This window comes from Oreochromis aureus, linkage group 11, assembly GCF_013358895.1.
Source record: "Oreochromis aureus strain Israel breed Guangdong linkage group 11, ZZ_aureus, whole genome shotgun sequence".
NCBI lineage: Eukaryota > Metazoa > Chordata > Actinopteri > Cichliformes > Cichlidae > Oreochromis > Oreochromis aureus.
In genome coordinates, this window is record NC_052952.1 from 31,242,484 (window position 1) to 31,269,241 (window position 26,758).

Consider the following 26,758-nt stretch of genomic DNA (forward strand, 5'->3'; position numbering starts at 1 on the left):
TTGTTATCAGAACTCTGACATTATGATCCCTGGCATCTGCAGCCCAATATGCACTTGTCATACCACTGTTCTCTCCAGGAGAATCATTCACTCATTGGTGAAGTGCTGAAAATAAAATAACCAATAGGCTGCTCAACATTAAAAAAAGAGTATCATTGTAAACTATTTCTTAAAACAATAATTCTTATGTTAAATTAAACAATTAGTTTAAAGACATGAGTGTGCAGTTGTAGTTTAATTTTTTTTATTTACTGTAATATTTTAAAACTAAAAAGTTAAAAACTACGACTACATTAACCAATTAGCTTTACATAATATAAATGTATCATTAAAAAAATCATTAAAAGTATAACCAAAAAGTTTCACACTTGCTATGGCAATTTGTATCTTTCTCATTTCTTCTGATACAAGAAAATCAATGATATTGGGTTCACTTTTTTACTATAAAATATTTAGTTGTAAAGTTTTAAATAAGTTGTGGCTGTATTATAAAATTATACTTTAGCTACTTTCCAGTGTGATTTGTATATCCTAAGTCTAGTTTCTTCAGGAACTACATTTCCCAGAAACGCTCGCAAGCATATCGAAGGCCTGCGTCACGTGTGTTCCCAGTTTCCGGTTGAAGTGTAAATGGATACATGACACAGTTGTTTGGGGGGGGAAAAGCTATCTTCAGGAAAATCGTTAACGTCCACAAATTCGTCAGCGGGATTTTGACATCGCACCGACTGACAGCTCCGTGTAGATTCGGCCGCGATGGAGGCGGTCCCCCGGATGCCGATGATCTGGCTGGATCTGAAAGAGGCTGGGGAGTTCCAGTTCAGCCCGTCCGTGAGGCAGGTGAGCTGGGTGGGGAGTGGAGCAACAGGGCTGAGGTCGAAAGTCAACCAAACAAGGATTATGAACGAAGGGATGACTTTATCAAGAGGGTGCCGCTAGCCATAACTCAAAGCAACAGTTGTCGCTACCTGTCGAGGGTAAAAGAATTTTCCAGAACGGGTAGCTGACGTGCTAGCAAAGGTCTGTGTCAGGCAAACCCCTCCTGCTCACTGCCTTTGTTTGCTAACGTTAGCGAGCTGCTTGCTAGCTGGTAATAAGCTAAAAACTCAAGTTGATATTTAGCTTTCAGCTAAGTGGCTAGCTCTGTAGGAATCGATCAAAATACTGCCAACGCGAAAGGCATATGTGCGTATTTCTAGGACTCCTACATCTCGAGTCAGCCTTCCGACATGAGAATATTAAACAATGATCTCATTGTCACATGCACCTGAGCGAGCGGAGCAGTTTGTACTATTCAAACTACCAGCCTGCTTAATAGTAAACACGGGTTTACATAAGCTTCTATAACGAAATACACAGGGGAAGTTGTCACTACACCTGTGACGCTACTTCTTACCTTAACCGTAAGAAAGGTGAACTATCCTGTTATGTAGCGCATGTTAAAAACAAATAAAGCCATGTAAAAACAGAAACAAACAAAATTATAGAGGACAAATATGGAAGATAAAGACCCTTTAAAAAAGAGGAAGAACGAAAAGTTTCGGGCCCTCTTTTGGTGCCTTCAAATCCATTCTGGGAGAAAACCTTGTGTATGTGAGCATCCAAGTCCAAGCTTTGTTTTTCCTATTGGGCGACATTACAACCTTCATGTGTTAGAAGAACCTATTCCTGTATGGTGTCAAAAAGGGATTTCGCTTTTAGCTTGGAAAAAAAAAAGAAAATTAAATATTAACAGATTTTTTTTTTAGGCCTACTGCTTCCAAACCTCATCTCGGATATTTAAACTCCAGATCATTTGACTGCTTATTAAAGCTGGTATCATCTTTATCTGGTGACTCATTTGTCTTCCCAAACGTCTTCCTCATGCACGTAAAAGGACTTTGTCCTCATGACTAAATACAATAATCAGAGGCGTTATGTGGTTGGTTTGGTTTGTTTGTTAGCAAATCGTTATGGCGCATAGAACAAAATTGCACTTGTGGGATCATTGTTTCACAAATGTATGTCAGATTTATCTAAGCAAATTTGAGAGACGTTATCTTGATGTTTCCACAAAAATGTCACAAACTGATCTGGATCCAGACATCCTTTTAGATCCAAGGATTCACGTCATACATGGTGTGGAGTATATTTTTAGCCACTGTGGAGGTGGAGATGCCGTTTCAGACTTTCTTATTAGTAATTATTTTTGGTAATAGTAAGACTTATTTTGATTTAATTTAACGACAGAGTGTTTTTTTAAAAAAATACTAAGAATGATTATTGTATTATTTTTATTGGCCTTAAAAGTGTAGCCTTTAAATAAGGGGTAGTCGATCAAAACAACATTATTTTAAAAATGTATCTAAAATGCCAACATTTTCTCTGTTTACCCCAAACTAATGCACAACAGCACATATTTGGCCTGAAGGAGTAACAACATGACTGTGTCTGTCTTCTTGCTTTGTCATTGTGAACTTTCCATGATTGAATTAAAATTGAAACAAAAGCACTAGTAGAAGAATGAGTGTATCTGCAGGGCTGTTTACCTCCTGACCTGACAATTAGTAGCTTAAAGCTTATTGTAGTGGCTTATGGGGGACAGTGTGAGTCCTGGCAAAGCATGATGGGAAGTCTTGAAGCTCCAAGAGTCTAAGTGCTTGGCTTATGCGCAAGACTAAAGATTAACATAATGAGTAATAAGCCCCAGTTCAAAGACTTTTGAATTTTTTTTTTCTAAACAATTTAACCCTCAGTATTAGAAATGATATATTTATTTCTGTATTAGGATCTAACCCTTCATTTAATTTTGTTTTTACCTAATTTTCAGCAGCACATTCACCTCCTTTTTGCTTCTGCTTCTTTTTCTCTAGTTCATCTTAAAGAACTATGGAGAGAATCCGGACAACTACAACGAACAGCTGAAGAAACTGGAGACGCTGCGGCAGGTGAGCACTGTGTCAAAGTATTCTCAGTCAGATTTCTGTGACTCGGACTTGTCCATCGTTATGTGGGTTGCTATTGAATATAGTGAAACTGACTGTTAGGCATCTGAAATTAAGTGTTCCCAACTTCCAGGCATAGTTCACATATGACTATGAATCCTTACTGGGATATTGCCGGGGTTATAGTGTTTGTTGCAGGACGCCGTGTTCTGTTGACAGTTCTTCTTTCCCACCATTGCCAAGTGCTTCTTCACAGGGGATCTTTTGATTATTGGGATTCTCTCTCTAACACTGCAGGGTCTATACTTTTCACTATAAAGCACCTTGAAAGGACTGTGTAAATAAAATTGTGATGAATAAACTGGGTTATCACATAAAGTCATTAATATTTAACCTTAACAATCACAATCCCAACCAGATGGTAAAAGAAACCTCCATCCAGTGCATCACAACTACAAACTGTCTGTTTTGTGATGAGGTTAAGATCATCATGTATAGTCATATGTGTGCAGTTTTACATTAATAGTAGTATTTCCATGTGGACAGGGATTTTCAATACAAAAGATTCTGATACAAGTTATTAATCATATCATAATGAGGCCTTTGGAAGTGTTGCCAAGGAAAATGATAAATTCTGAGCATTAAGCACTGAAACCCATTGTTATATAATTCATTGCTGGGCTGGGTCACAGCATCTTTGCAAGAGTAAGGATTTTTTGTAGCTGATTAAACACAACAGAAACACAATGTTTGTGTCTGCTTCGCAGAGCGCAGTGAATGTGACGAGGGATTTCGAGGGATGCAGCACACTGAGGAAGTACTTTGGCCAGCTGCATTATCTGCAGAGCCGAGTGCCCATGGGAACTGGCCAGGAGGCTGCAGTACCCGTCTCATGGTAATAACACACAGAAATCCACAGAAATTGTATGGAGTGTTTACACACACCCATCCAACTGCAGTCTGTACTGCTGAACACCAGAGAAGCTTATTTTAGAGACATGCTCACTGCAGCTTGCTCGTATAGAGCAGTGTCAGCACACTGGCTTAGTTGCTGAATGTTGGGATGTGGATAAAATGAATGAACTGACATTAGGCGTGTGAACCTGTCCTGCTAAATTCTAATTTAGATTTACTTCAACTACATTTAATTAATGCAGTCCTACAGTAGCTTTTCTGTAGTGTTTATAAATACAGTGTCATCTAATACTATGGTTTAGAAATCAATAATATACGATATTGTTCAGGCATTTTATTCTCTTTAAAAATACATTTCTATTTTCTTTGGAAAACAGGACTGAAATTTTCTCTGGAAAAACAGTCACCCATGATGACATCAGCTATGAGCAAGCCTGCATCCTCTACAATCTGGGTGAGTCAGAGCCAATAATAGTAATAAACTGTAACAAGTAATCGCTGCTGAACATGTCAGTTTAAAAAAACAAAACAAAAAACATGAAAGCAATTTATTAGAACTCCTGATGCTGTCTTGCTCAGTACTGTAATGCTTGTTAAATTATGTTTTAATCAGTTGGATCTTCATCAGGTATATGGAGAACATTGCTACATACAGTGGTGTGAAAAAGTGTTTGCCACTTTTGTAATTTCCTATTTTTTATATTTATAATATTAAAGAAGTAAACACAAAATGCAGTTTCTAAATGAAGGTGTTTGTTATTAAGGGAGAAAAAAAATCCAAAGCTACATGGCTCTGTGGGAAAAAGTGATTACCCCCAAAACACAATAACTGGTCGTTAAAAGCAACAGCAACAAGTGCAATCTAGCATTTGCAATAACTCACAATGAGTCTTTTACAACACCGTGGAGGCATCTTTGGAGAATTCAGCCAGATTGGAGGGTTTTCAAGCATGAACCACCTTTTCAATGTCACGCCACAGCATCGCAATCAGATTCAGGTCAGGACTTTGACTAGGCCACTCCAAAGTCTTCATTCTGTTTTTGTTTCAAGTCATTCAGAGGTGAACTTGCTGATATGTTTTGGATCATTGTCCTACTGCAAAAGCCAAGTACGCTTCAGCTTGAGGTCACAAACAGATGGCTTGACAGTCTCCCTCAGGATGTATTGGTAGACAGCAGAATTCATGATTTTTTTTTGTTCACTCCACTTTGTCAGGCAGGTCCTACTTAAGTGATTTCTTGACTGACAACAGGTGTGGCAGTAATCAGGCCTGGGTGTGGTGAGAGAAACTCAACTTTCCAAAGATGTCATAACTAGAGACGGCACGATACCACTTTTTTGTGTCCGATACCGATATCTGCCAATACCGATATGAATCTGATATAGTGTGTTTCTTAATCAATAAAACTGTTTTTTTTAATATCTTGCTGCTTTTTGTATAAGTTCATACTCAAGTTAAAAAAACAAAACACTAAAGCTATTCTGTTATACCTGTATGCAAAAAATACACTGCACCCAAAATATTTCATAGTTCAGCAATACTGATGAATCTAATAAACTTAAACCTACCCCATCCTCCCTATTCTGGTATTTTAAAGAGTAAGCAACCTAACTAATAGGGTTGCAAACTCCCAGCAAAAAAAAAAAAAAAAAATAGGGAACCACCCCCCACCCTCCACCTTGTGATGCTTAATCGACATAATCAACTTTAATTTGATGCAGTGTGAAAAAAAAAAAATGCACAGAAATCAATTATTTTTCAAGAATAATTAAATAGATTCAACATCTTTCTTCAACAGAACTGCAGACTGCACAGATGGTACCTTCCCAAAGGAAAAAGTAGTATAGCTTACTAGGGTATATTAGACTTAACAGTTACCATATACAGTAATGGACTTCTATACATTTTACATCAGATTAAAACTTTGGGTGTAAGATTCAGATAATTATTTATTAAAAGCTAGATATTTTAAATGAGAATAAGAAAGAAAAGTATGTCTTAGGGCATTAACAGGGAAAAGGGGGCACAATTGGCCCCCCTGGCTAAACTTTGCTAGAGCCGCCCCTGCACAGTTACCAGCCGTCAGCTACGTAGAAAAGGATCCTGGTGTAGAAAGTAATATTAAATAAATTCTAACAACAGCTTATCGAGCTTAAACGTGCTGCTGTTGTTCATTCACTGGTTTCCTCTTTCTGGCACGAAGTGGGGAATAAACAAACAAGAGAGACGGACTCGTGACAGAAAAGCCGATCAGCTGATCATTGATCGGTTTCATGATTGAAGTAGCAGCAGGAGAGGGAGGGAGAGAGAAGAGGCAGTCGCTCCATATATCGGTTGTTAAGCTTAACGCGGGAATGCTTTACAAACATTCAGAGATGAACTTACACACTCGCTTTACTTCTCTCTGGGATAACTTCCTCGGAGATGAACACCTGATTGCTAGCGAGGCTACCGCTCTATCACGTGACCGTAGCACATCGGAGCTCTATACTGCTCCGATGTGCTACGGTTATGAGCCGAGTTACGCCATGTCGCAAGTTTTTTGAGATGCTTTTTTGATATTTAATGGATCGGATTACATTTTTTATTTCCCTCTGAAATCCGATCCAGTATTTTAGGTCAGTATCGGACCGATACCGATACGTAATATCGGATCGGTCCATCTCTAGTCATAACATACATTTATGTAATAACATAATAACTTAATAAACACCTTCATTTAGAAACTGCATTTTGTGTTTGCTTGTGTTAGCTTTGACTTGTTTTATCTCAGAATTCTATGGTTGACACAAACAGTCGCTTTTTGTTCATGGTGTTCGAGATTTTCAGAAGGTAATGTTAAATTTGTACATGAAACCCCTCAGTACCGTATTGTATATGCTGTAGGGGCATGCCACTGTTGAGCGTGTCATGCAAATCACTTCCTTTAAAGAACACTGCAGAGAAATTCAGATAGTTTTCAGCTTATATGCCAATTATTTACTGAATGTGAACAACAAAACCTACAAATTCCACCAAACTTATCTGTGGATTGTCTGCAGGGGCCTTGCACTCCATGTTGGGAGCCATGGACAACAGGGTATCTGAGGAGGTAAGAGAGACACATACATGGGCGCAGAGTAATTCTAGCCATTTGTTTGCTCACACAGTCCCACTGACTCTCTCTGTTTCATTTTTAGGGGATGAAGGTGTCATGCACTCACTTCCAGTGCTCAGCAGGAGCCTTCTCCTACCTGAGAGACCACTTCAGCCACAACTTCAGTGTGGATATGAGCCACCAGATTCTGAACCTCAACATCAACCTTATGCTGGTAGATTACACACCTATATGTACTCACACACACACACACACACACACACACACACACACACACACACACACACACAAAACAAATGAGTGTCTTTAACATCGGTCTCTCTCACAGGGCCAGGCTCAGGAATGTCTTCTGGAGAAGTCCATGTTGGACAACAGGAAGAGTTTCCTGGTTGCTCGCATCAGTGCTCAGGTTGACTTCTTACCATTAAATATGAATCATATAGTCATCATTAATTTTAATATTAAATGCTAATAACTGCGGCCCTGTTGTTGCAGGTGGTGGATTACTACAAAGAAGCATGCAGGGCTCTGGAGAACTCAGAAACGGCTTCCATGCTGGGAAAGATCCAGAAAGACTGGAAGAAACTGGTTCAGATGAAGATTTATTACTTTGCTTCTATCGCACATGTGAGTGTTTAAGGGGGAAATTAGTTCCCTACATGTATGTACTTGTTTGTGTGTGCTGAGTTTGGTCTCAGTAATTGCTTTCTCTTCTCTCAACAGCTTCATATGGGAAAACAGGCAGAGGAGCAGCAGAAGTATGGAGAACGGGTAGGACCAACACTCAGATGCATTATTTATTTTCCACTGTCAGGGTGCTGTGGTTTATATTTGTGCAGTCATATTTTGCTGCATTGCTACTGATATGATTTAAAAATCCCCTCAAGAGGAATTAGTGCTGATATAATTTTGAAATGTGCCCATTTTCTAATGTTATTAATCTATTTAATTGTGTAACAGTTCAGCTGAAATAAAGACAAACATGCATTTTTTCTTTAACTAGATTAGAAATTGTATTTTTGTATTATAATCTCTACTAATGCACATGTATTGCTCAAATTGAGGGTTTCCAGCTGATCACTTTCCTTACAGTCACATCAACATAGCGAGTCCGCTGTGATCTTTGGCCTAAGCTGGTTTTTCCTGGTTAGCATATATATGGAAGCCAACCTGGTGCTATAAATCTTTGAGTGGCAAGCTGGTTCAGTGGTTAGCAATGTTGCCTGAATGCAGGAAGGTCCTAGCTTCAAATCAAATGGGGCCTTTTTGTGTGGTGTTTTCATGTTCACCATATGCCTGTATGAATTTCTTCTGAACACTGTGGCTTCCTCCCACATTTGAAAAACTCTTATTTGGTTGTTGGTGATTTTAAAGTGGTTAAAGTGCATACAGCGCATAGTGCTTTGAGTGGCAAGCACTCTAAAAATGCCAGCTCATCATCACTTAAAAAAACTATAGTTTTGCATTTCTTGAAATACACTCTTTGACCTTTTTTTTTAACATGTCTGTATGCTGTGTGTAAAGACAGTGACATGACATTTTTCCCACTGTTCTCAGGAGGTGATAGGATATTCTTTATCTTAATCTTAGTAAGAATGTAAAAATGAGAAACTATCACATTACCTAGGACTAACATTTGGTTTGTGGAGGTTGGTGGCGGCACATTAGAGCACAGTAGTTATGTTACCTTATAGATTTATGTTTAAAAACCAATATGTAAGAATGAAGAACTTCCTGCCTTACTGGCATCCTGCCACCAGGAACTAGTGACATTAGTGACATGCCCCCTCTGTGCCTTTCCTGACATCCAGGGACACTGGAAAGAAACTCTTTCCTTCTTAGTACTAATAGTTTCTTTTAATCTGAATTAAATGTGACGTTTTAGTATCACAATGGTTAATTTCATTTTAAATTTTAGAGGTAAAACTGTTTCAGTTAGTTTGACCAGTTTCTTAGTTGGTTTTGTTGAGTCATGTTTATTTTTCTGTCAGTTAAATGGCTTAAATGCTCATTTTCCCCCACAGTTGGCTTACCTGCAGAGCTCCTTGGACAAACTCAATGAAGCCATCAAACTAGCCAAGGTACTTCTTCTCTCTACCTTCCCGGCAATCCGTGCTTAGGTCATTTTAGTGTAACTTGAACTTTCCTTGAACTGTTTTCACACTTGAACTTCAAACGTTTTTGGGAGAACCAAATTTTCTGAAGTTGTCTTTTCACACATGCGTCACACAGATGCATAGACCTCCCATTACTGGAAACACACTGTGTGATTTAGAAAAAAGATGTTCAGTCACTCGTTCTGAATTCTTCTTTTATCCCACTACAACCAGGGACAACCTGACAGCGTGCAAGAGGCCCTGAATTTCACCAAGGATGTTATCGGTGGAAAGTGAGCAAAAACTCTTAGTTAACAGTTATGGCCACTTCATGATGATTCAGCGGTTTTTGAGCTTTTTTTTTCTTTGACCTTGCAGGTTTAACTCTGCCAAAAAGGACAATGATTTCATTTATCATGAGACTGTTCCATCTCTGGAGACTCTAGCCTCTGTAAAAGGTAACAGGAAGCATCAGTATGTTTCGCTCAGTCAGTACATGCAAAGCTGGTTTTGCATATAGGGTTTTGCAAATATGTATAAACTGTGTATGAATATGTTTTTGTATGTCTTCCTTCATTTTTATCCTGGTGTCGTGCCTGTGTTCGGTTTCTGTTTTCCTTGGATATAATTATTTTAATCATCAGGTTTCACTAAGTAAAACTCCTGGATTTTAATGTATATGTAGTTTCTAAAGTGGTACTGTTATAGTTTTACATGTCAAGTTATGACTGGCCAACAGTAATGCACAGACAAAGCTAATATTAGCCGGTTTTTATATTTAAATGGAAAAGTTGACAACCATTTATTCTAGATTAGGTCCTTTTTGAGAAATAAGCCATCAATCAGTTGAATTATGTTCAGTTCAGTTCAGTTTTATTTATATAGCACTAATTCACAAATGGTCATCTCGGGGTGCTCTTATTGTAGGGAGAAGATCCCACAACTTCAACAATTAGAAAACCCCCTATGGGGGAAAACTCGCTGTTAATAGGAAGTATCCTCCAGCAGAACCAATCATCTGCTGCGACCAGTTTGAGGTGATGGGAAAGAGCAGAAAGCGGAGAGAGACAGGACGAGAATTTCTCAGAGAGAGAGTTTAAGAACTACTAATGACTAAATGCAATAAAGCGATGTTTTGAGGGCAGAACATGGTTCTCTGTTTTGAAACAGAGTGGCCAAGCAGAATAGTTTTTTCAAATTACATTATATCAGTCTACTTTATTGACTGATTAAACTGATTTTTCTTGGTTGGTTAATTTTCCCATAACCAAAGTAAGTGATTTACTCTATCATATTACTGCAGACATTCTTAAATATTCAGATTTGAAATGCTGTTACCGCAGATTTTTTTTTTTTGTGAATATTTTTATTTCACAGCAACACCCTGATGAAGGCCACAAGCCGAAACGCGTTGGCCAGTCAGTAAAGTTGTTCCTCTTCCCTTAAGAGTTGCTGGAGTTCCTGCGTTGTGAATATTTTATTTCATAAAGACAAATTTATGTTTGTTGAATCAAGTTGCCCCACGTTTGGGGTGTAAGAGTAAAATTGGGTACAAGCGATGCTAAAAAGTAAAATGACAGTAGTCTCTTCTTTTGAATGCATTTGGTTAGATGCTCTCCTCTTATACTCATCTGTGCTATTACATGAACAGTTCTTTGTCTTTCTAGGTGCTCCTCTGGTGAAAGCTCTGCCGGTCAATCCCACCGACCCGACTGTCACTGGACCAGACCTTTTTGCCAAACTGGTGCCCATGGCTGCCCATGAAGCCTCTTCTTTGTACAGGTAGGCCCCCTCAGTGGATGTTAGGTTCACCCTAGAAATATGAAAATATCCACAGTCATATTTTTGTACGTTATTCATGTTCATTTTTATATCTTATGTATTTTTTCAGTGAAGAGAAGGCCAAGCTGTTGAGGGATGTGATGGCTAAGATTGAAAGCAAGAATGAAACACTAGAGTGAGTATGATGTGTCATTAATTTTGCATTCAAGTGGTAAGTGAACTCAGGCTTACTCAATATCCCTCTTTCCCCCAGCTGAATTTTAAATAAGACCCCAATCTTGGTACAGCAAAACTTTTAATTGATACTCACATTAAATACTAAAGTACTTAAAATACTAGGGTTTTTGTTTTAAAGATTCTGTTGCAGTATTCGGTAACTGTTATTGCCTCCTCCTGCAGGCAGTTCATGGACTCTCTAGGCTTGGAGCCAGAGTCTGTAGACAACCTCGATATGTACAACCACCTTCCTCCAGTCCTGATGGAGAAGTGCGCTGCCCTCAGTGTCCGTCCTGACACCGTCAAGAGCCTCATTCAGTCCATGCAAGGTGAGTGCCAGAGGCAAGCACAGCAGACCTAACAATTGCAGTTGCTATCTTTTATTATGAGAGTGCACAGAGGTTACACAGTGAAGATTACCCAGCTACAGCAGCTGGTGCTCAATAATTTAATCAAGCACTTTGATTTAGAAAAGCTACATTCTTATGAAACAGTTGTCCCCTAATTGAAGCAATTCAGTGAGTAGGTCATCTGCTGACAAACAGTGAAATTGTGGGTCATTGTTGATAATTTGCTGTCCCTACTAGATTTTAAGTGAAAGCTGAAGTGAAAATCCAAAGCTGAATTGAAGATTATTTCATGTCACAACATTAAAATATTGCCGACCTTTAACTGTCCTACCGAGTGGTGTGTGTCCATAATAGTTTGCACGAATATGCATGTACAAAATTAAGCATGATCTCTTGATAACTAAAACTCACATTTTTTTCCAAAATTTTTGTAATATTTTCATGACTATTCATGTCCTCTCCTGCACAGTGCTCTCCGGTGTCTTTACTGATGTGGAGTCTTCACTGAAAGAGATCAGAGATGTGCTAGAGGTGGATGAAGCAGGTGAGCGAGCTCTCCAGGAAGTTGGTGGCCCTGCTGTGGGTGAGTTGCACCCAGCTGCCCAGAGCCAGGCTCTGGCTGAAATCCGCAGAGACCTTGAGAAGTATATGGAGGCTCATGAGAAGGCCAGTTTTACCAACACGGAGCTCCACCGGGCCATGAACCTGCACATCAGCAATCTGCGTCTGTTGGGGGGGCCACTGGAAAGTCTGAGAGAAGCCCTGCCACGGCCACAGCTGAGTGAAGGTGGGGGCTTTTTGATAATGAAAGGTTACTGTAATTTTGCAAGGTTTAGTAGAGCAGATAAAGTCATTAGGGTCATTTAAAGTCACCCAAGATTTTCTGCTCTTCAAAGTTAAAAAGTTTAGATAATTAATATAAATGTGAAACATAGCTGTATATTACTTTTATTGTAGCGTTGCAGTCAGGGCTGCACATTCCCTGGAAAATCTTAAGATTTAGGTCAAATGACAAAATCCAGTATATGTTTTAGTAGCTAATTTTTTTTAATCAGTTTAAATTAGTAAGCCAGCTGACTGTCCAGTGACCAAGGAATTATTTTCTCTTAAAAAAAAATGCCAGAAAATAGTGAACAATGCCTTGTTTGATATCCTACAGCTTAATTGTTTATTTTTTAACTGGTCAAACTGTGAATATAAACACATACATACACCTGTGTCTATGCAGAGGAAGTAGCAGGTCTGCAGTGCATGAAGCGGATCCTGGGAAAGGTGCAGGAGATGAGGGAACAGAGAAGCTCTTTGGAAAAACAGCTCCGTGACCTCATCCAGCAGGATGACATCACCTCCACCCTCGTCACTACGGAGCGAGCAGACATGAAGGTGTTTGGCAAAACACATTTGCAACCACGTTACACTGTTATTTGAAAGCGTATCAGAGAAATGAAATGAAAATAAGTTGCTAAATGAATGCTGTTGTGAGATACTTATTAACTTGTGTCTCTCCAGCACATATTTGAGGAGCAGCTGAAGAAGTACGAACAAGTAAAGGTATACATCGACCAGAACCTCGCAGCGCAGGAAAACATCTTGAAGGCCTTAACCGAAGCCAATGTTCAATACGCTTCTGTTCGGAAAAGCCTGACCCAGACTGAGCAGCAGTGGAACACAACTATCCAGGGACTGGTGGGCTCATATGAAGCCTACGAGGACCTGATGAAGAAATCACAGGAGGGAAAAGAGTTCTACGATGACCTGGAAGCCAAAGCATCACGTCTACTGGAGAGGGCAAAGGCCCTGTGTCAGACCAGGGCAGAGGAAAGGAAGCCCATACTCGAAAAGTAAGGAAGACCTTAGAATAATATTTTAAAGCTTTTGAGTACTTTAATTATAGTCAACAAATCAATAGTACTTCATGTAGTAGTAACTTAAAACTACTTGTAAAAGACAAATGCTATCCACATTTCTGATTTTTCATGCTGTCCTCTTTGTGTTGGCCGTTCCTCAGAGAGACCCAGAAAAAGCCACCAGCGAGGCCGACGGCAGCTAAGCCGTCCCTTAAGCCAAAGGATGTTGACTCCACCTCTTCTGGCCTAGAGGATCCAGAACTGGCCCAGATCAATGCAGCCATCTTGGCCTTGGGGGGTGACCTGCCTGAGGATCTCCGCAGCCTGCCTCCTGATATTCCTTCCCTCCCTCGCACTGCAGCACATCTGCCTGGTCCTGATGCCTACATGCAACCTGGTGCTAACTTGGGTGGCACCTCTCTGCCTTGGCTGGCTGCTCCAGCTGCTGGTCTTCCACGCTTCCCTGCTAACCTGCCACCTCCAGAACTCCTAGCACGGATTGCTCAGTTTCCTACTGCAGGGACTCATGCAGCACAGGGACCCCTGCCACGTGGGCCCCTACCACAGATGACTCCACAGAGGCCTCCACAAATGCCACCCCAGGCAGGGCTCCCTAGCTATCGGCCTCCCCCTCCTCAAGCTCCCCAACCTGGCCATGTTGCCCCTGTCCCTGTTCGACCTTCAACCACCACGGTGGACAGCATCCAGGCACCTATACCCAGCTACACCCCCACACAACACCACCCTGTCCCACCTGCAGCCTCAGCTGGTTACACTGTGCCTCCACAGATAGGGGCATACCCCCAGTTTGTTCCCCAACCGACAGGTCCCATTCCAGGTGTAGGCCAGACTCCCCAGTCCCAACAGCAGAAGCATCCACAGCAGTACCCCCAGCCGATTGGACAACCACTCCCTCAGGGGTACCAGCCTGGACCAAGGGCTGTTCCTGGCCCTCATCCTCTTCAAAACCAACAAACCTACCCACATCCATATATGCCCCAACAGCCTGGTGTTCCTCCCCAGTACCAGCAGGCGTTTCCAGGTCAGCTACAGTCACAACAAAATGGCTTTCAGGCCCAGCCTCAAAGAGCCCAAGGCTACCAGACTCCACAGGGCTATATTCCCCACCAACACCCTCAAATGATGCCAGGCTCCATGCCAAGGCCACCTCAGAGTATACACCCACCAGGACCCCCATCTTCTCAAGCAGCACCCCCTGCATCTCAACCCTACCCACCCCATCCCAACCAACAGATGCGCCAAGCACTCCCTCATCAACACATGCTACCACAGCACCAACAGGTCTCGATGGCCCCCGGTGCCCAGCAGATACCGCCTCACCCACAGATGCAAATACCAGGTGGTCCCAGAGCACCAATGCCCCCCACAAGTCAGCCGATGCCTCCAGTTTCACAAAACTACATGCCCCCAACGAGCCAACCCATTCACTCTACAATGCACCCACAGATGCCTCCTGTTTCACAACCCCATATGGTTCCTGGTCCTCAGGGTCACTTGCCAAGGGGGCCTATGCCTCAAATGCCCTCCAGTACACTACCCCCACAGCACCACCATCACCCTGGACAGCCTCCCATGCCAAATATACCACAGCAGCCCATGCGGATGCCCAACCAACCCCAATCTCAGCTGCCTCATCCTGGGGGCGTATGCTACCCTGGAGCAGCTCCAATGATGCCTCAGCAGCCTCTGGCACCACAGCCTGCTGCTCCGCAACAACCTCAGGCTCCTCTTCCTATGACACATCCACAGCCTTCAGCTATGTATTCTCCAGCTCCAGGACCTAATGTACCTTCAAGTGCCCCACAGCCACCCACTGCCATAGGCCCACATGGTATACATGCCCCACCTACTCAGCACATGATTCAGCCCACTCCTGGAGGCCCTACAGTATCACAGCCACCCAACAGTATCCCACCTTCCCCTTCACCTTCTCTCTCCCCAGCACCCTCTCCAGGTCCGTCTTCTCTAGGTCTGAACCATCAGCAGAGGCCCGCTCCAACCCCAACTCCTGGAGGCACAGCCCAATCGACTCTTCCCTCTCCCTCTGCTGTTTCTCCCTCCACTTCGCTGTTTGAACGACAGAACTCAAGCACAGATGACCTCCTGTCCTCAAGTCCAGAGAGCCAACCGGGAGGCACCAAGGCCCCCACCAATGTTCTCCAACCCACCAAAGCTGACCCTCAGGATGGGGAGCGTAGAAAGAAAAGCTCCCAGGGAGTTCTCTTGATCCAGGGTGACCCATACCAAGCCCCAGAGCGTGTCGCCCGCCTTCACAGTGAACTAGAACGTTACAGAGCCCAAGTAGATTCCCTGGAGAACCCCTCAGAGAATGAGGGAGGGCTTTCTGTGCTGGATGCCCGCTGGAAAGAGCTACAGGACCAGCAGGAGAAAGATGCTCGCCAGCTTTCCATTGCTATTGCCCGCTGCTACACCATGAAGAACCGTCATCAGGACATAATGCCCTATGACATAAACCGTGTAGTGCTACAGTCAGGGAAAGATGACTACATTAACGCTAGCTATGTGGAAGACCTGTCACCATACTGCCCACGCCTTATTGCCACGCAGGCTCCGCTCACCGGCACAGCAGCAGATTTCTGGCTGATGGTGTATGAGCAGAAAGTGTCACTGATTGTCATGCTGGTTTCGGAGCAGGAGCTGGAAAAGGTACAGAGTTTAGTTTAGTTTGCACAGTGGAAGTATATAATCTGTACATTACTTTTTTTCAGTAGTGTGTAAAAATGTTTTTACAAGAGAACTTCAAGTTTTTTGTGGTTCTTTTCTTTTTTTTTTTTATAAATTAAGCTACGCATCATTAAGTTCATTTACTTTGTTGTTTGTGTGTTTAACATCTTTCCAAATCCTCACAGGGAAAGGTTTGGCGTTACTTCCCAACGGAGCGCGGCCAGCAACTCTCTCAGGGACCAATAACACTCAGCCTAACAACACAGAAGATGACACCAACACATGTGGAGCGCATGATCAGCCTGCAGTACCGTGACCAAAGCCTAAAGCGCACTGTTGTCCATCTCCAGTTTACTTCGTGGCCAGAGCTGTAAGTCATCTCTTTATATTAAAAACTGTAGATAAAGACTTTTCTTAGTCAGCCTGGCAATGCAATGTCAGTACATCAAATATTATTTCTTCATATCCCATTAGGGGCCTTCCTGATAGCAAGAGCAATCTGCTGCGGTTCATCCAAGAGGTTCATGGACACTACCTTCACCAGAGACCCTTACATACACCTGTTGTTGTGCACTGCAGGTGAGTGCATTTCTGTGGCTGTCCGTCCCATTTATATACAGGGAATTTCTTCAATGCATGAAAATGTGAACCTTTATTTACCTAGTAAATGATCCTGGCCCACCAGATCATAGCCTTCAAGTGTAGACAACACATAACAGACGTGTACTGTTTTTGCTTCCTGCTGATAAAAGACCAACTAAGTTTTGATCCTTGTTATTCATTTTAGCACCTCAGTTGTTGTTAATCAATCTGTCCACCTTTTGTCTCAGCTCGGGTGTTGGACGCACTGGCGCCTTCTGTCTGCTGTATGCAGCTGTTCAGGAGCTGGAGGCAGGAAACGGGATTCCAGACCTTCCACTGCTGGTGAAGAAGATGAGACAACAGAGGAAGAACATGCTACAGGAGAAGGTAAGAAAGAGATGGGATTCGGGTGTTGTGTTTAGGATTCTTTGTTGTTGTAGGTTTAAAGCTGCAATACGCAAAAATGTACATATAGACGACAGAAAAAGCTGATTGTACATTTCAAGGAGTTTAAAACCTAAATTTTAATTAAGTATTATGAGATAAATAAACAGTCGCAAAGAGGACTTTGCAAAGTGCTGCTCAAAAATCCTATTCTAAATATAGAAATACGTGACTATGCTGACAAATTACATCATGAATCAGGCACTGCTCATGAATAGCTCTTCATATAGTACACACTTTATATCATCTTTCGGTCTGCCTCCAGCTCCACCTGAAGTTTTGCTATGAGGCTGTTTTGAAGCATGCCGAGCAGGTTCTTCAGCGCCACGGCATCACGACCGCGACCTGCAGCAAGAACACCAACTCTGCAGCTACAAAGGTTTGTCACTCTTCTTATATTGTCCATTCAAATAAGTTCAACTGGTTAGTGGCTCACAAAGCACCATAAAGGAAAAGATATGTTGCTGCTGCATTTTGTAGGGTGTGATTAATAATCCTTTGAAAAACCATAGCCATGCAGCTTGTAGGTGACAGAATGTCACATACTTATATTACTGGAGCCAATTTTGTTCAGTGCTGTGAGCTATGCAGTCAAAACTTTACTCAGCTCTATTGTAGATTTCTAGACATGGACATCTGAAATGGTTCTTAAAACCAATCCCTAGCATCTCACATCTAATTGCACAACTTTAATCTGACTGTAACTCTCTAATTGTTTACATTTTTGCACTCCTGATTGTTCCCAAGGAATTCTGAGTTCTGGTTAGTTGAGGTACTGAAGGTGTTTTTTACTCTGCATCACTTCTTTCATTCATATTTCTTAAACACCTCTCTCTCTTTTTCTGAAGCCTTACTCGAGACAGGAATCTCAGCAGGATATTGTCCTCGGCGGTGACATGCCCATCAGCTCCATTCAAGCCACCATCGCTAAACTAAGTATCCGGCCTCCAAGTACCACGGACGCAGGCATGGAGGCTGAGGAGCAGGTCGGCCCTCTCTTACCTGCTCTTGACTCACTGGGGGACATCCAACAGCTCCAGGATCTCTGTCCTGCCACAGATCCACAGCCCCCATCCTCCTTAAGCCCACCTCTCACTTCCCCCACTGCCTCTCCTCCACCACCACCCAACGGGCTTGATGCCGTTTCCCCTTCTTCTCTGCCAGCACCCAACCATCAGCCAGTCCCAGAGGCTCCTCCTGCTTCCTCTGGACCAGCTCCTTCATCTCTGGAGCTCCTGGCCTCGCTGACGCCTGAAGCCTTCTCCATGGACGGAGTGGGTCGAGGTAAACAGCGGGTGACCAAACAAAGCTTTCTGCAGCCGGCAGAAGGTCAGGGTCTCCACGGAACTCGAGGGGACGAAGGAGACGACCCGCTCAGTAGCCTGGATCCCCTCTGGAGCCTCAGCAAGCGTTGAGATGAAAGCATAGATTTCTGCCTTTCACCCACTTTACCACCAGGTGTCAGTGATGGCCTGTAGATCTTTCTAATCCTGCTTTAAAAAGATGAAGAAAAAAAAAACAAAAAACAAATTGTCTTGGAGATATTTTTAGTGGTTGATTACCAAGATGTGCCTAGTGGCAGATTGTAAGGGTTCAGTTTTGAAGATTGAAAGGTGTACTTGCACTGCTTTAGGGGTGTGAGGCTTGAAACTAAAAACACTTGCTTCTCCTTCCATCACTGATGGCTTCTGGGACCAGAACACTATGCACTCGTTGGTATTCCTTCATTCTTTGCCGCTATTTGCTGCTTTTCTTATTACGTGTGTGGTGGATGGAAGAATGTCTGCTCTTCAGCACCAAACCTGCGCTCCCTCATCTAAAAAAAAAAAAAAAAAAATCCCAGCATGCACTCCACTTTCACAGGAGCCTCACTGTTGGGCATCAAAGCATCGTCAAGGGTGTGACATCGCTTGGCTGCTCTGTGATTATTTAATGGCTGGAATAAAGGATGAAGTTGCAGGCATGTGGAGGCACTCCCAACTCAATCAGTGCGTACAGTTCAGTTTTTATGTTAACAGAGCAGCATACAAATCAGCATGTCTTAACAAGTTGATTATTTTTCTTTGTAACACTGTAAATATCTTAAACCTAGAATATTACAAAAATTGTCCTTCTGGAATTAAAAAAAAAAAAATCACTAATCATTCATTATTGTAAAAATCTGAAATAAATCCAGTAGACAGTCAACCTTTGTGGTATCAAAGCCTCTTTATTTGAAAATTAGTACAAAGTTTTGCGCTGTTACAAAATAGTAAACAAGTTACTACAGCCTGCGTAGATTGTAGCCAGCCAATGAGGGGAGGAGGCTGGAGGGGGTGGTGGGGAGCAAAACACCTGGGGATTACATTTATTTATGTGCTGTGATGCTTTTTACAGCAGTCTAAACAAAAAATAAGAAATGTTACACTGATTTGTATTTGCAGCTGGAGGATCAAACAAGACTCACAACATTTCTGCCATTCATTGTGAGGATGCAGCTAAAGATTTATTATTTTAACCTAAATGATTAAAAAGGTTGCTGCTGCATCCACAAACTCTTGATATGGTGCCGTGACGGCTGCAACGAGATGGAAAGGTATGAAGCAATGTAAAATTAAAGGCATAGTTTCATCTTTATAAACAGAAACATTCAGAAAAAGCAGTGACTCAACTCAATCGCCACACCAACCCACCTTCCCACCCTTCAACTTTAAAGGAATCGTTTGACATTTTGGAAAACGTGCGTACACGCTTACTGGCAGAGGAAACTGATGCTGCCGCAAACTTTTTGGTTTGAGTAACACGGCACAAGTTCTCATCTTTCTTATATATAATTTCTCGACCTTTTGACTTTGATTTTTGGAAAACACGGTTAAAGGAAACTGTCCATGATCATTTTTATGTGCAGATAAACTAAAGCATGACAGAATCAGGGTCACATTTCTGAGGAACTGTGCCTGCAACACTACACTTGGCAATTTCTCACCTGTTTTAGAAATGTAGGATTTCTGTTTTACAACACTATAAAATGTCCTCATCATAGAGCCCTTGTGATCACCGAATAGCACAATAAATAGGCCGTTTTAGCTCTGACAGTTTCTTTGAATATAGAGTAACTCCTTGACATTTCAGTGCTGCAGTTTTCAGACCAACTTCTCAGAACCACAAAACAGCAACTCCAGTTAACTCTGCTTGCTAACACAGTCACCGTGTACATTCGTCAGTATGCAACTCTGCAAGAAAGCAAATACAGTTTCCCAAGATATCAAACTTGAGCTTTAATTCACATTTCTAGAAAACACATGTGAAACTGAAATCTAAAAAAACCAAAACATTCCCCATTTCTAAAGCTTTCAACTAAACAGAAACCACAAAGCTAATACATCAACAGCCACAGCAGCAAGATCACATTACTGGCCTCTGTGATGGAGGTGCCATTCGTCTCAGAAGTTGAAATGTGAATACTGATGCTACAGTTGTAAAAATCATACGATAATCATCTGCTTGTTTCTGGAAAAGAAACTCTGGTCGCTGCATCCGAGAGGAACAAGCGCTGCAGTCTATATGTCACGTGCGCGTTTAACAGCGCTGCAGGTGTGAACTTTAAGTCCAGTTACATCCGACTCTCCTGCATACAAGCTGAAATTGCAAAAACAAAGTGCCTAAAAATGTGTGTGAGCTTGTACAACAGAGAGGGTTAGAGATGAAAGGAGTTAGTGTTGTGACCGCAGGGATCAGGTGCAGGTCTTTTAACGGATTTTCTGAGACGACATTCAGTAGATACAGACAGAAACAACAGATGACGACTGGGAGAAAATACATTCTGGACATTCTGGATGTTGTTGGCGTCAGAGAAAAATCTCTAACCTGCAGGATTGCATTCTTTCTACCCAGAGTAAAAAGGTGAAGTTCAGGCACAGACTCAAAAACGAAGGGGTTAAATGTTGAAAAATGCATTGCTTTCATAAATACTTGGCTTGTCGGGTTTAAGAATTTAACAGTTTCAGTATTGACAGGATTTTCACCCTGTGTGCAGAATAAGTACAAAAGTTCAGACTTTAAGGACCTAAAAAACTTTTTTTTTCCCCTTTTCCCTTCAGGTTTCTCCATAACCATCAACTGTCTATGATGTGTCATTGTTTAAACACTCTACAGGGAATCAAACGAATGTGGAAAGCTGCTACTTCTACAAATGTAAACTGAATTCAACTGCATTTTAAACACACTGGTTGTCAAACCGCTATTCCTGTTCAGCTGAATAAAAGTGAAAAATGGAGGGACTTTTTTAAAGTAATAGTAGTTGATTATTATGATTAAACATAACTGAAACTAGTTAATGAGCCAGAGTTATATTTTAACAGGATAGGTAAAATAGTTCTGCTGCCCACTCAGACTTCTTTGAAGCTACATATTGAGACAACAGGCTCTTAACTCGATGTTCAGACAGAAGCTTCATATTATACACGCTACTCAAAACAATGATTGACATGCATTGTTTTTGTCTGGTTTCTTAAGGCGTCTAGCAAGTGTTTGTGAAAACATTCATACCTGACAGAGAGCAACCATATGACTAACAGTGGAAAAACTGACTGAAAAATACTACTGAAATTTCCTATTTAGTCCAATTAAAAAGACATTAAAATGCGTGATATAATACTGCGTTTTTCAGGAAAAGATCATCTGAACAGTGTGTCACATGTGTCAGGTCCAAATTTTCAAAAGGTTGCATCTGAAACCCATTCCTGATGTGAAATATCCAACATCAATACTGCAAACTGTTTTAAAATGTACTATTATGCAAAATTAGGGACATGATGCATTCACTGTTACCTTCCTTCACATTTTTACCACCTGGTCGCTGAAAGAATAGAACAAGTTTCAGGACAAACTCTACTTAAGTGTGCATCAACAACATACCAAAAACTAAAAAAAAATACACACAGTCTATCTAACGTGATCTATGTAGTAGACAAGGTTTTGTCACCCTTTGTGGCTTGAATTAAAGATTGTGGATTGAAAATGATATCAGGTGAACAAGTTATGGCTAAACGGTGATTTAAAAAAAAAAAAAAAATCTCTAAAGCACAGAATGTATTTTAAAAAAATAAATGCAACATCAGTCATCCAAAATTCAAGCTATTTGAAAAATGGAGGTAGCCTGATGAAGGTGTAACACACTGGGGAAAAGCAGCCCCTCGTACAGCATCAGTAACCCCAGAGTCAGAGGCCGAGGTTGGGGTAAAGGACGAACCCTTTCTGCCTCCCTGCGGCCTCCAAATCTACAAACACACGTGTGTTTCCACCTCATTGTGACAAACAACCAAAAGCCCAGTGCTGCCAAACAAATAAACACCTTCTTACATTTAAGTCACCTTTTCCACATTATTATGGTCTTATTTAAGAGCTGGGATTAGTCATTCATATACAAACTGTTACTCAAAAAGGGAAATAAAAAAAAAGTATCGCTAATAAATAATAAATGTAGACATAAAAACAGCCCCCTCTGGAGGTTTACTTTATACAGTAATCATTGGTTCTCCCTCACACAAACGCACACTTCACACATAACCAATCAACTTTTGTTCTCAGCAGTTTTACTATAAAAAGGGTCTAAACTCATTCAATCAATGTCTCTCTCACACTCACACACACACGCACATGCTCAATTCATCCCCGCAGGCGATGGACCTGTCGAGCTCTCTGTGGCTGCACTTCGCTGTTGAGCGCACGGCACAGCAGGAATATTAAAAAGAAAGAAAGAAAACAAAAAACAAAGAGGAGCTCTATGGTCCTCCTCTCTGGGTGGGTGGGGTCACAAGCCTCCCCCCGCCCTGTGTGAGCAGCATAGAGGGCAGATCTGCAAAAACAAATGTGCGTGCACAAAAAGCACAAACTCAGAACTGGCGGGCTCTCTTCAAGTGAGAAAAATCCAACTTTAACCAAACTTGTGACCTTAAGTAACGTCAACAAGATGGCTCTGATAAAACGCAGTAGGTTCAACAGCCAGTTTTTCCTCATGATATTCAGACTTTAAAACACCTCCCTGTTAAAACAGATAGTCTTGTATCTAATGATCGCACATCATCCGAACGCCAGAAGCAACGAAACAAAGCAAAAACTGGATGCTTTGACTGTTCCCACTGATATCAGCTGCCAGCTCTTCTCAGTCCAGTTTCTCCAACACGGAGGGAACGTAGACCAAGCTGAGCTCGCTGCCAAAGTCGCAAACGATGGCGGCGTTGTCCAGCACCAGCAGCTGCCGGACACCCTGACCGTCGCTGCTCTGACCCAGGTACACTGTCTGCAGCAGGTCACCGAAGTTCAGGTCCCAGAAGGAGACGCAGCCCTGGCCCCCCGTCACCAGCAGAGACTCTGAGATCACACCCAGACTGGCCCCGCATCCCACCTCCTGGTGGGAAGAAAAGAGAAGCTGATAACAGACTGCTGTAAAATGCATTTTAAGGGCTCCAACTACTGTTTGTATTCATGAGAAATTAAGCTTATCATGTAAAAGATTAGAAATCAGGACACTTTTGGAAAGCCTTTTGTGATGACTAAGCAGAGTTTCTTTAGTCTCTGTCAGATATACAGATACAGCCGTGTACTATCACACTGAGTATGGGCAGTTGGGTATGCAAACAGGAGACAGTTGGCTTAAAGGGAGCTAAACTCCCTTCCTTTAAATTTACAGCGTGATATCTGAATTCTGAATCAGCACGACAGAAAGCTCAACAGCAGAATCGGTGCTTTCCAGTTCCAACAATTCCTGCATCAACTGTCCTTTTTTAAAAAAAAAAAAAAATGATATTAGGGTCATTACGGTAATTCCAGGCAGGGTGCCACATCCAATTCTTGGCAAATAACACGCACACATGCACGCACAAACAGTAAAAGTGTCTGTAAATTTCTGTATCGCTCCATCACACACACACACTCTTCATCTTTGCATGGTTGCTGCAACACTATGCCTGGGATTACCGTAAGGACCATTATCGTCACCGAAAAACGCAGAGCCACTGCTTTTAGGAACTGTTGGAATTTTGGAATTACACTGTCGAAAAAAAAAAAAATAATTGCAAAACACCTGTCTGACGCCAGGTTAGGCTTTAGAGGGTTAAAAAAACAAAGACGTGAAGGAGACTGAGATTAAAATGTACCTGCTGTATTGAGTACAGCTTGATTCCAGTGCTGCGGTCCCAGATACAGATGAGGTCATCCAGTCCTGAGCTGATGACACAAGAGGTTGTACACACCAGCGAGGTGACATCACCACAGTGACCGTAAACATGGCTGACTCGGCTCCCTGTCAGGACATCCCACAAGCAGATGGCGCCGTCCTGTCCACCGCTTGCTAGAACCATCGTCTGAGGGGAAAAAGTTTGTAATTGAGAGTCTAATTTACTGTTTCATAAAACAACTTAGAGGAATTACCAAAGTAAAACCACAATTATGACCCACGGTTTTTAGAGAAAATATTGACCAATGCCTCCGTTATCACAATATGAAATGTTACGAGACATGGGGATATTGCTGACCTGGTCTATGTAGATGGCTGTAATCCCTCCAGAGTGACCTTGCAGGGTAAAGAGGCAGCAAGAGTCCTCCAGTCGATAAACCTAAACAACACACGCAGATAAGGATGATCTATTAAAAGCACTATGACAAAGACTGCTTTTGGAGTTTGCCCATATTTCTTTTCTTTCTTTTTTTTTTACTGCCAATAAGATCCATTCTATAGAGTTTAATGAGAAATCAAAACAATATTTGTTGTACTTGTAAATAAAAAGGACAGATAAGTGCAGGTCTGTTACCCGGACTGTGTGGTCTTGGCTGCCAGTGACGACCCTACCGGCAGCTGCACGCAGCACCGTGATCGGCTTTTGGTGAGCACACTGTACGGAGCGTGTGAGCTGGCAGCTGATCACATCCTCACTGCTGTAACAGGGAGACTGAGGCATGCTGCTTCGCCCAGGGGGACCTGGAGGGAAACATTATTTACCGGAGAGGGAAAAACTAGAAAAAAAACCTCCACTTAAGTTTACCTCATTTCATTTTCTTTTTAAATAAAAATACCTCATACTGTATGTTTTCCCCCCAATTAAAAATCGAACTCACTCCTACAACACTGATACAGAAACATTTCGAGCCTCACCTCTGTACTGCAGCAGACCCAGAGGTTTGTTTATCTCAACAGTGAAGAAATCTAAGGACCCGTTCAGCCTAGCTGCCACAATTCTGGGAAGGAAGAGACACTCAGAATAAAGAACAGCTGCGCATAGTAGCCACAAGTAGGATGAGACACTTTTGAATACAGCATACATCTGATGTGTTACAATCTCATGTTATAGGAGCAAGCAACATCTTTTAAAAGGCTGGGAAATTACATAAAATAAAATAAATAATTAGTGTGCCATTAAAATGATTGATAAATATTTTTTGCAGATTTAGAGCATGTGTCTATTTAACCTGTTGTTGAGAAAGGCCAGAGCTGTGATCCCAGAAACACCGTCTTCATTGCTGCAGCGTAGCGACCCTTCCACTGCATCCCACAGCTGTAACCAGATGCAAGTGTACAGTGATTCTAAACATCAGCGGATCAAGAGTATGACTTTTTTCAGAGTCTGTGACATGAAATTTTTACAAACCTCCAGTTTGCCACTGCTCCTCCCAGCAGCTATCAGATTCCCTCTGAGCTCCATGGCCCAGACAGAGCTTTCCCAGTCTCCTGCTGCTTGCGTCCCACCCATCGGGGATCTTTCTTGGATTAAAGGTGTAGCTGCTTCCCCTAAGCTCGGACTCCTCTGGAGTTGAGCGCCTGATGGCGGCGAGGAGGAGGCTGAGGACGGAGAGGCGTAGGCAGATGGTGATGGGGGCTCGTGCTCCATGTAGGCACGCTCCACCAGTCCTCCAAAATCAAAGCCTGCTCTGGGTGCGGTGGACAGGTGGGAAGGGGGCTGGGAGGTGAAGTTGGTGTCAATGAGCGGGGTGAGATCGGGCTGGTCAATGAAAAGAGTGGGACGACTGGGCGTGGTGCGGCGTCTTACTGGGTAGAGCTCGTCCTCTGTCAGCCCATCTCCATTAAACGAGATGTCTCGTTCAGGACTCAAACACTCTGATTCTTGAGCCCCGGTCATGCTGTCCCAGCCATCCCGGTGGTCCCAGCAGCCACTGCTGCTGCTCCGCCTCAGCCTGAGACACAAAAACCCCCAAAACAAAACAAAAAAAACCCCCCACATTGGCATGACTTGAAGAGATAAACTGACTTTATGTTTGCAGATTTACTGGCAAAACATTAACACACAAAAGGTCTGATAGACAAAAATAAACTGATAATCTAAAAACCACCCATGAATACTAGATTGTTCCTGCTCACTGCATATTCCAGATCAGGGGTGCCCAATCCTAGTCCTCGAGAGCTACCGTCCTGCAGCTTTTAGATTCATCCTTGTTCCAACACACCTGAATCAAATGAATGTCTTGTTATCAGGCCTTTGCCAAACTTGATGACATGCTGAAGAGGTCATCAAATCATTTGATTCAGCTGTGTTGGAGTAGGGATGCATCTAAAAGCTGCAGGACAGTAGCTCTCGAGGACTAGGATTGGGCACCCCTGTTCCAGATCATGACTACTACTTTCAGTTGTTCCCTTTAGTGGTCAGCACAGATGATCACCAGCCTCCATCTCACCCCATCCCAGCATCCTCTGTCATAGCAACCCTCTGAGTGTCCTTTCTCACTACATCCATGAACCTCTGTAGACTTCCTCTTCTCCCCTTGCCTGACATCTCCAACATATTCACTTTAATACAATCAATTTT

At 42.3% G+C, this 26,758-nt stretch overlaps 2 protein-coding genes across 5 annotated transcripts in view; one reads left to right on the forward strand and one right to left on the reverse strand.

The window, feature by feature from the left end:
* Positions 1-612: 612 nt before the first annotated feature.
* Positions 613-19,148, forward strand: ptpn23a (protein tyrosine phosphatase, non-receptor type 23, a). 2 transcript variants are annotated; one of them, XM_031756667.2, is made up of 24 exons: positions 613-840; positions 2,853-2,927; positions 3,692-3,819; positions 4,217-4,293; positions 6,883-6,932; positions 7,021-7,152; positions 7,267-7,347; positions 7,434-7,565; positions 7,662-7,709; positions 8,963-9,019; positions 9,269-9,327; positions 9,413-9,492; positions 10,702-10,816; positions 10,926-10,991; positions 11,216-11,361; positions 11,852-12,169; positions 12,611-12,765; positions 12,892-13,223; positions 13,391-15,917; positions 16,121-16,305; positions 16,410-16,514; positions 16,766-16,904; positions 17,227-17,340; positions 17,810-19,148. In XM_031756667.2, exons 1-24 carry the CDS (start codon positions 757-759, stop codon positions 18,374-18,376), a joined length of 5,772 nt encoding a protein of 1,923 aa, XP_031612527.1. In that variant the 5' UTR covers positions 613-756; the 3' UTR covers positions 18,377-19,148. The 2 variants fall into 2 exon arrangements, with proteins under 2 accessions (XP_031612527.1, XP_039475683.1); XM_039619749.1 differs by having other exon boundaries at positions 613-836.
* A 1-nt stretch (position 19,149) lies between these two features.
* LOC116333483 (SREBF chaperone) overlaps positions 19,150-26,758 on the reverse strand; it is a 32,393-nt gene continuing 24,784 nt past the window's right edge. For 2 of the 3 annotated variants that reach the window (XM_031756734.2, XM_039619750.1), the window contains exons 17-23: positions 25,586-26,129; positions 25,407-25,492; positions 25,093-25,175; positions 24,752-24,918; positions 24,476-24,556; positions 24,098-24,304; positions 19,150-23,349 (exon numbers count right to left, since the gene is read on the reverse strand). In XM_031756734.2, coding sequence (XP_031612594.1) covers positions 23,104-23,349; positions 24,098-24,304; positions 24,476-24,556; positions 24,752-24,918; positions 25,093-25,175; positions 25,407-25,492; positions 25,586-26,129 — 1,414 coding nt within the window. In that variant the 3' untranslated portion in view covers positions 19,150-23,103. The remainder of the gene's footprint in view (positions 23,350-24,097; positions 24,305-24,475; positions 24,557-24,751; positions 24,919-25,092; positions 25,176-25,406; positions 25,493-25,585; positions 26,130-26,758) is intronic. The other variant, XM_039619751.1, reaches the window with a different exon arrangement.

Coding starts and splice junctions, on each gene's coding strand:
- ptpn23a (XM_039619749.1), top strand. CDS start 639: ATGACACAGTTGTTTGGGGGGGGAAAAGCTATCTTCAGGAAAATCGTT. Junction 12,766..12,891: donor CGGAGCGAGCAGACATGAAG/GTGTTTGGCAAA, acceptor GTGTCTCTCCAG/CACATATTTGAGGAGCAGCT. Junction 16,306..16,409: donor TTTACTTCGTGGCCAGAGCT/GTAAGTCATCTC, acceptor ATATCCCATTAG/GGGCCTTCCTGATAGCAAGA.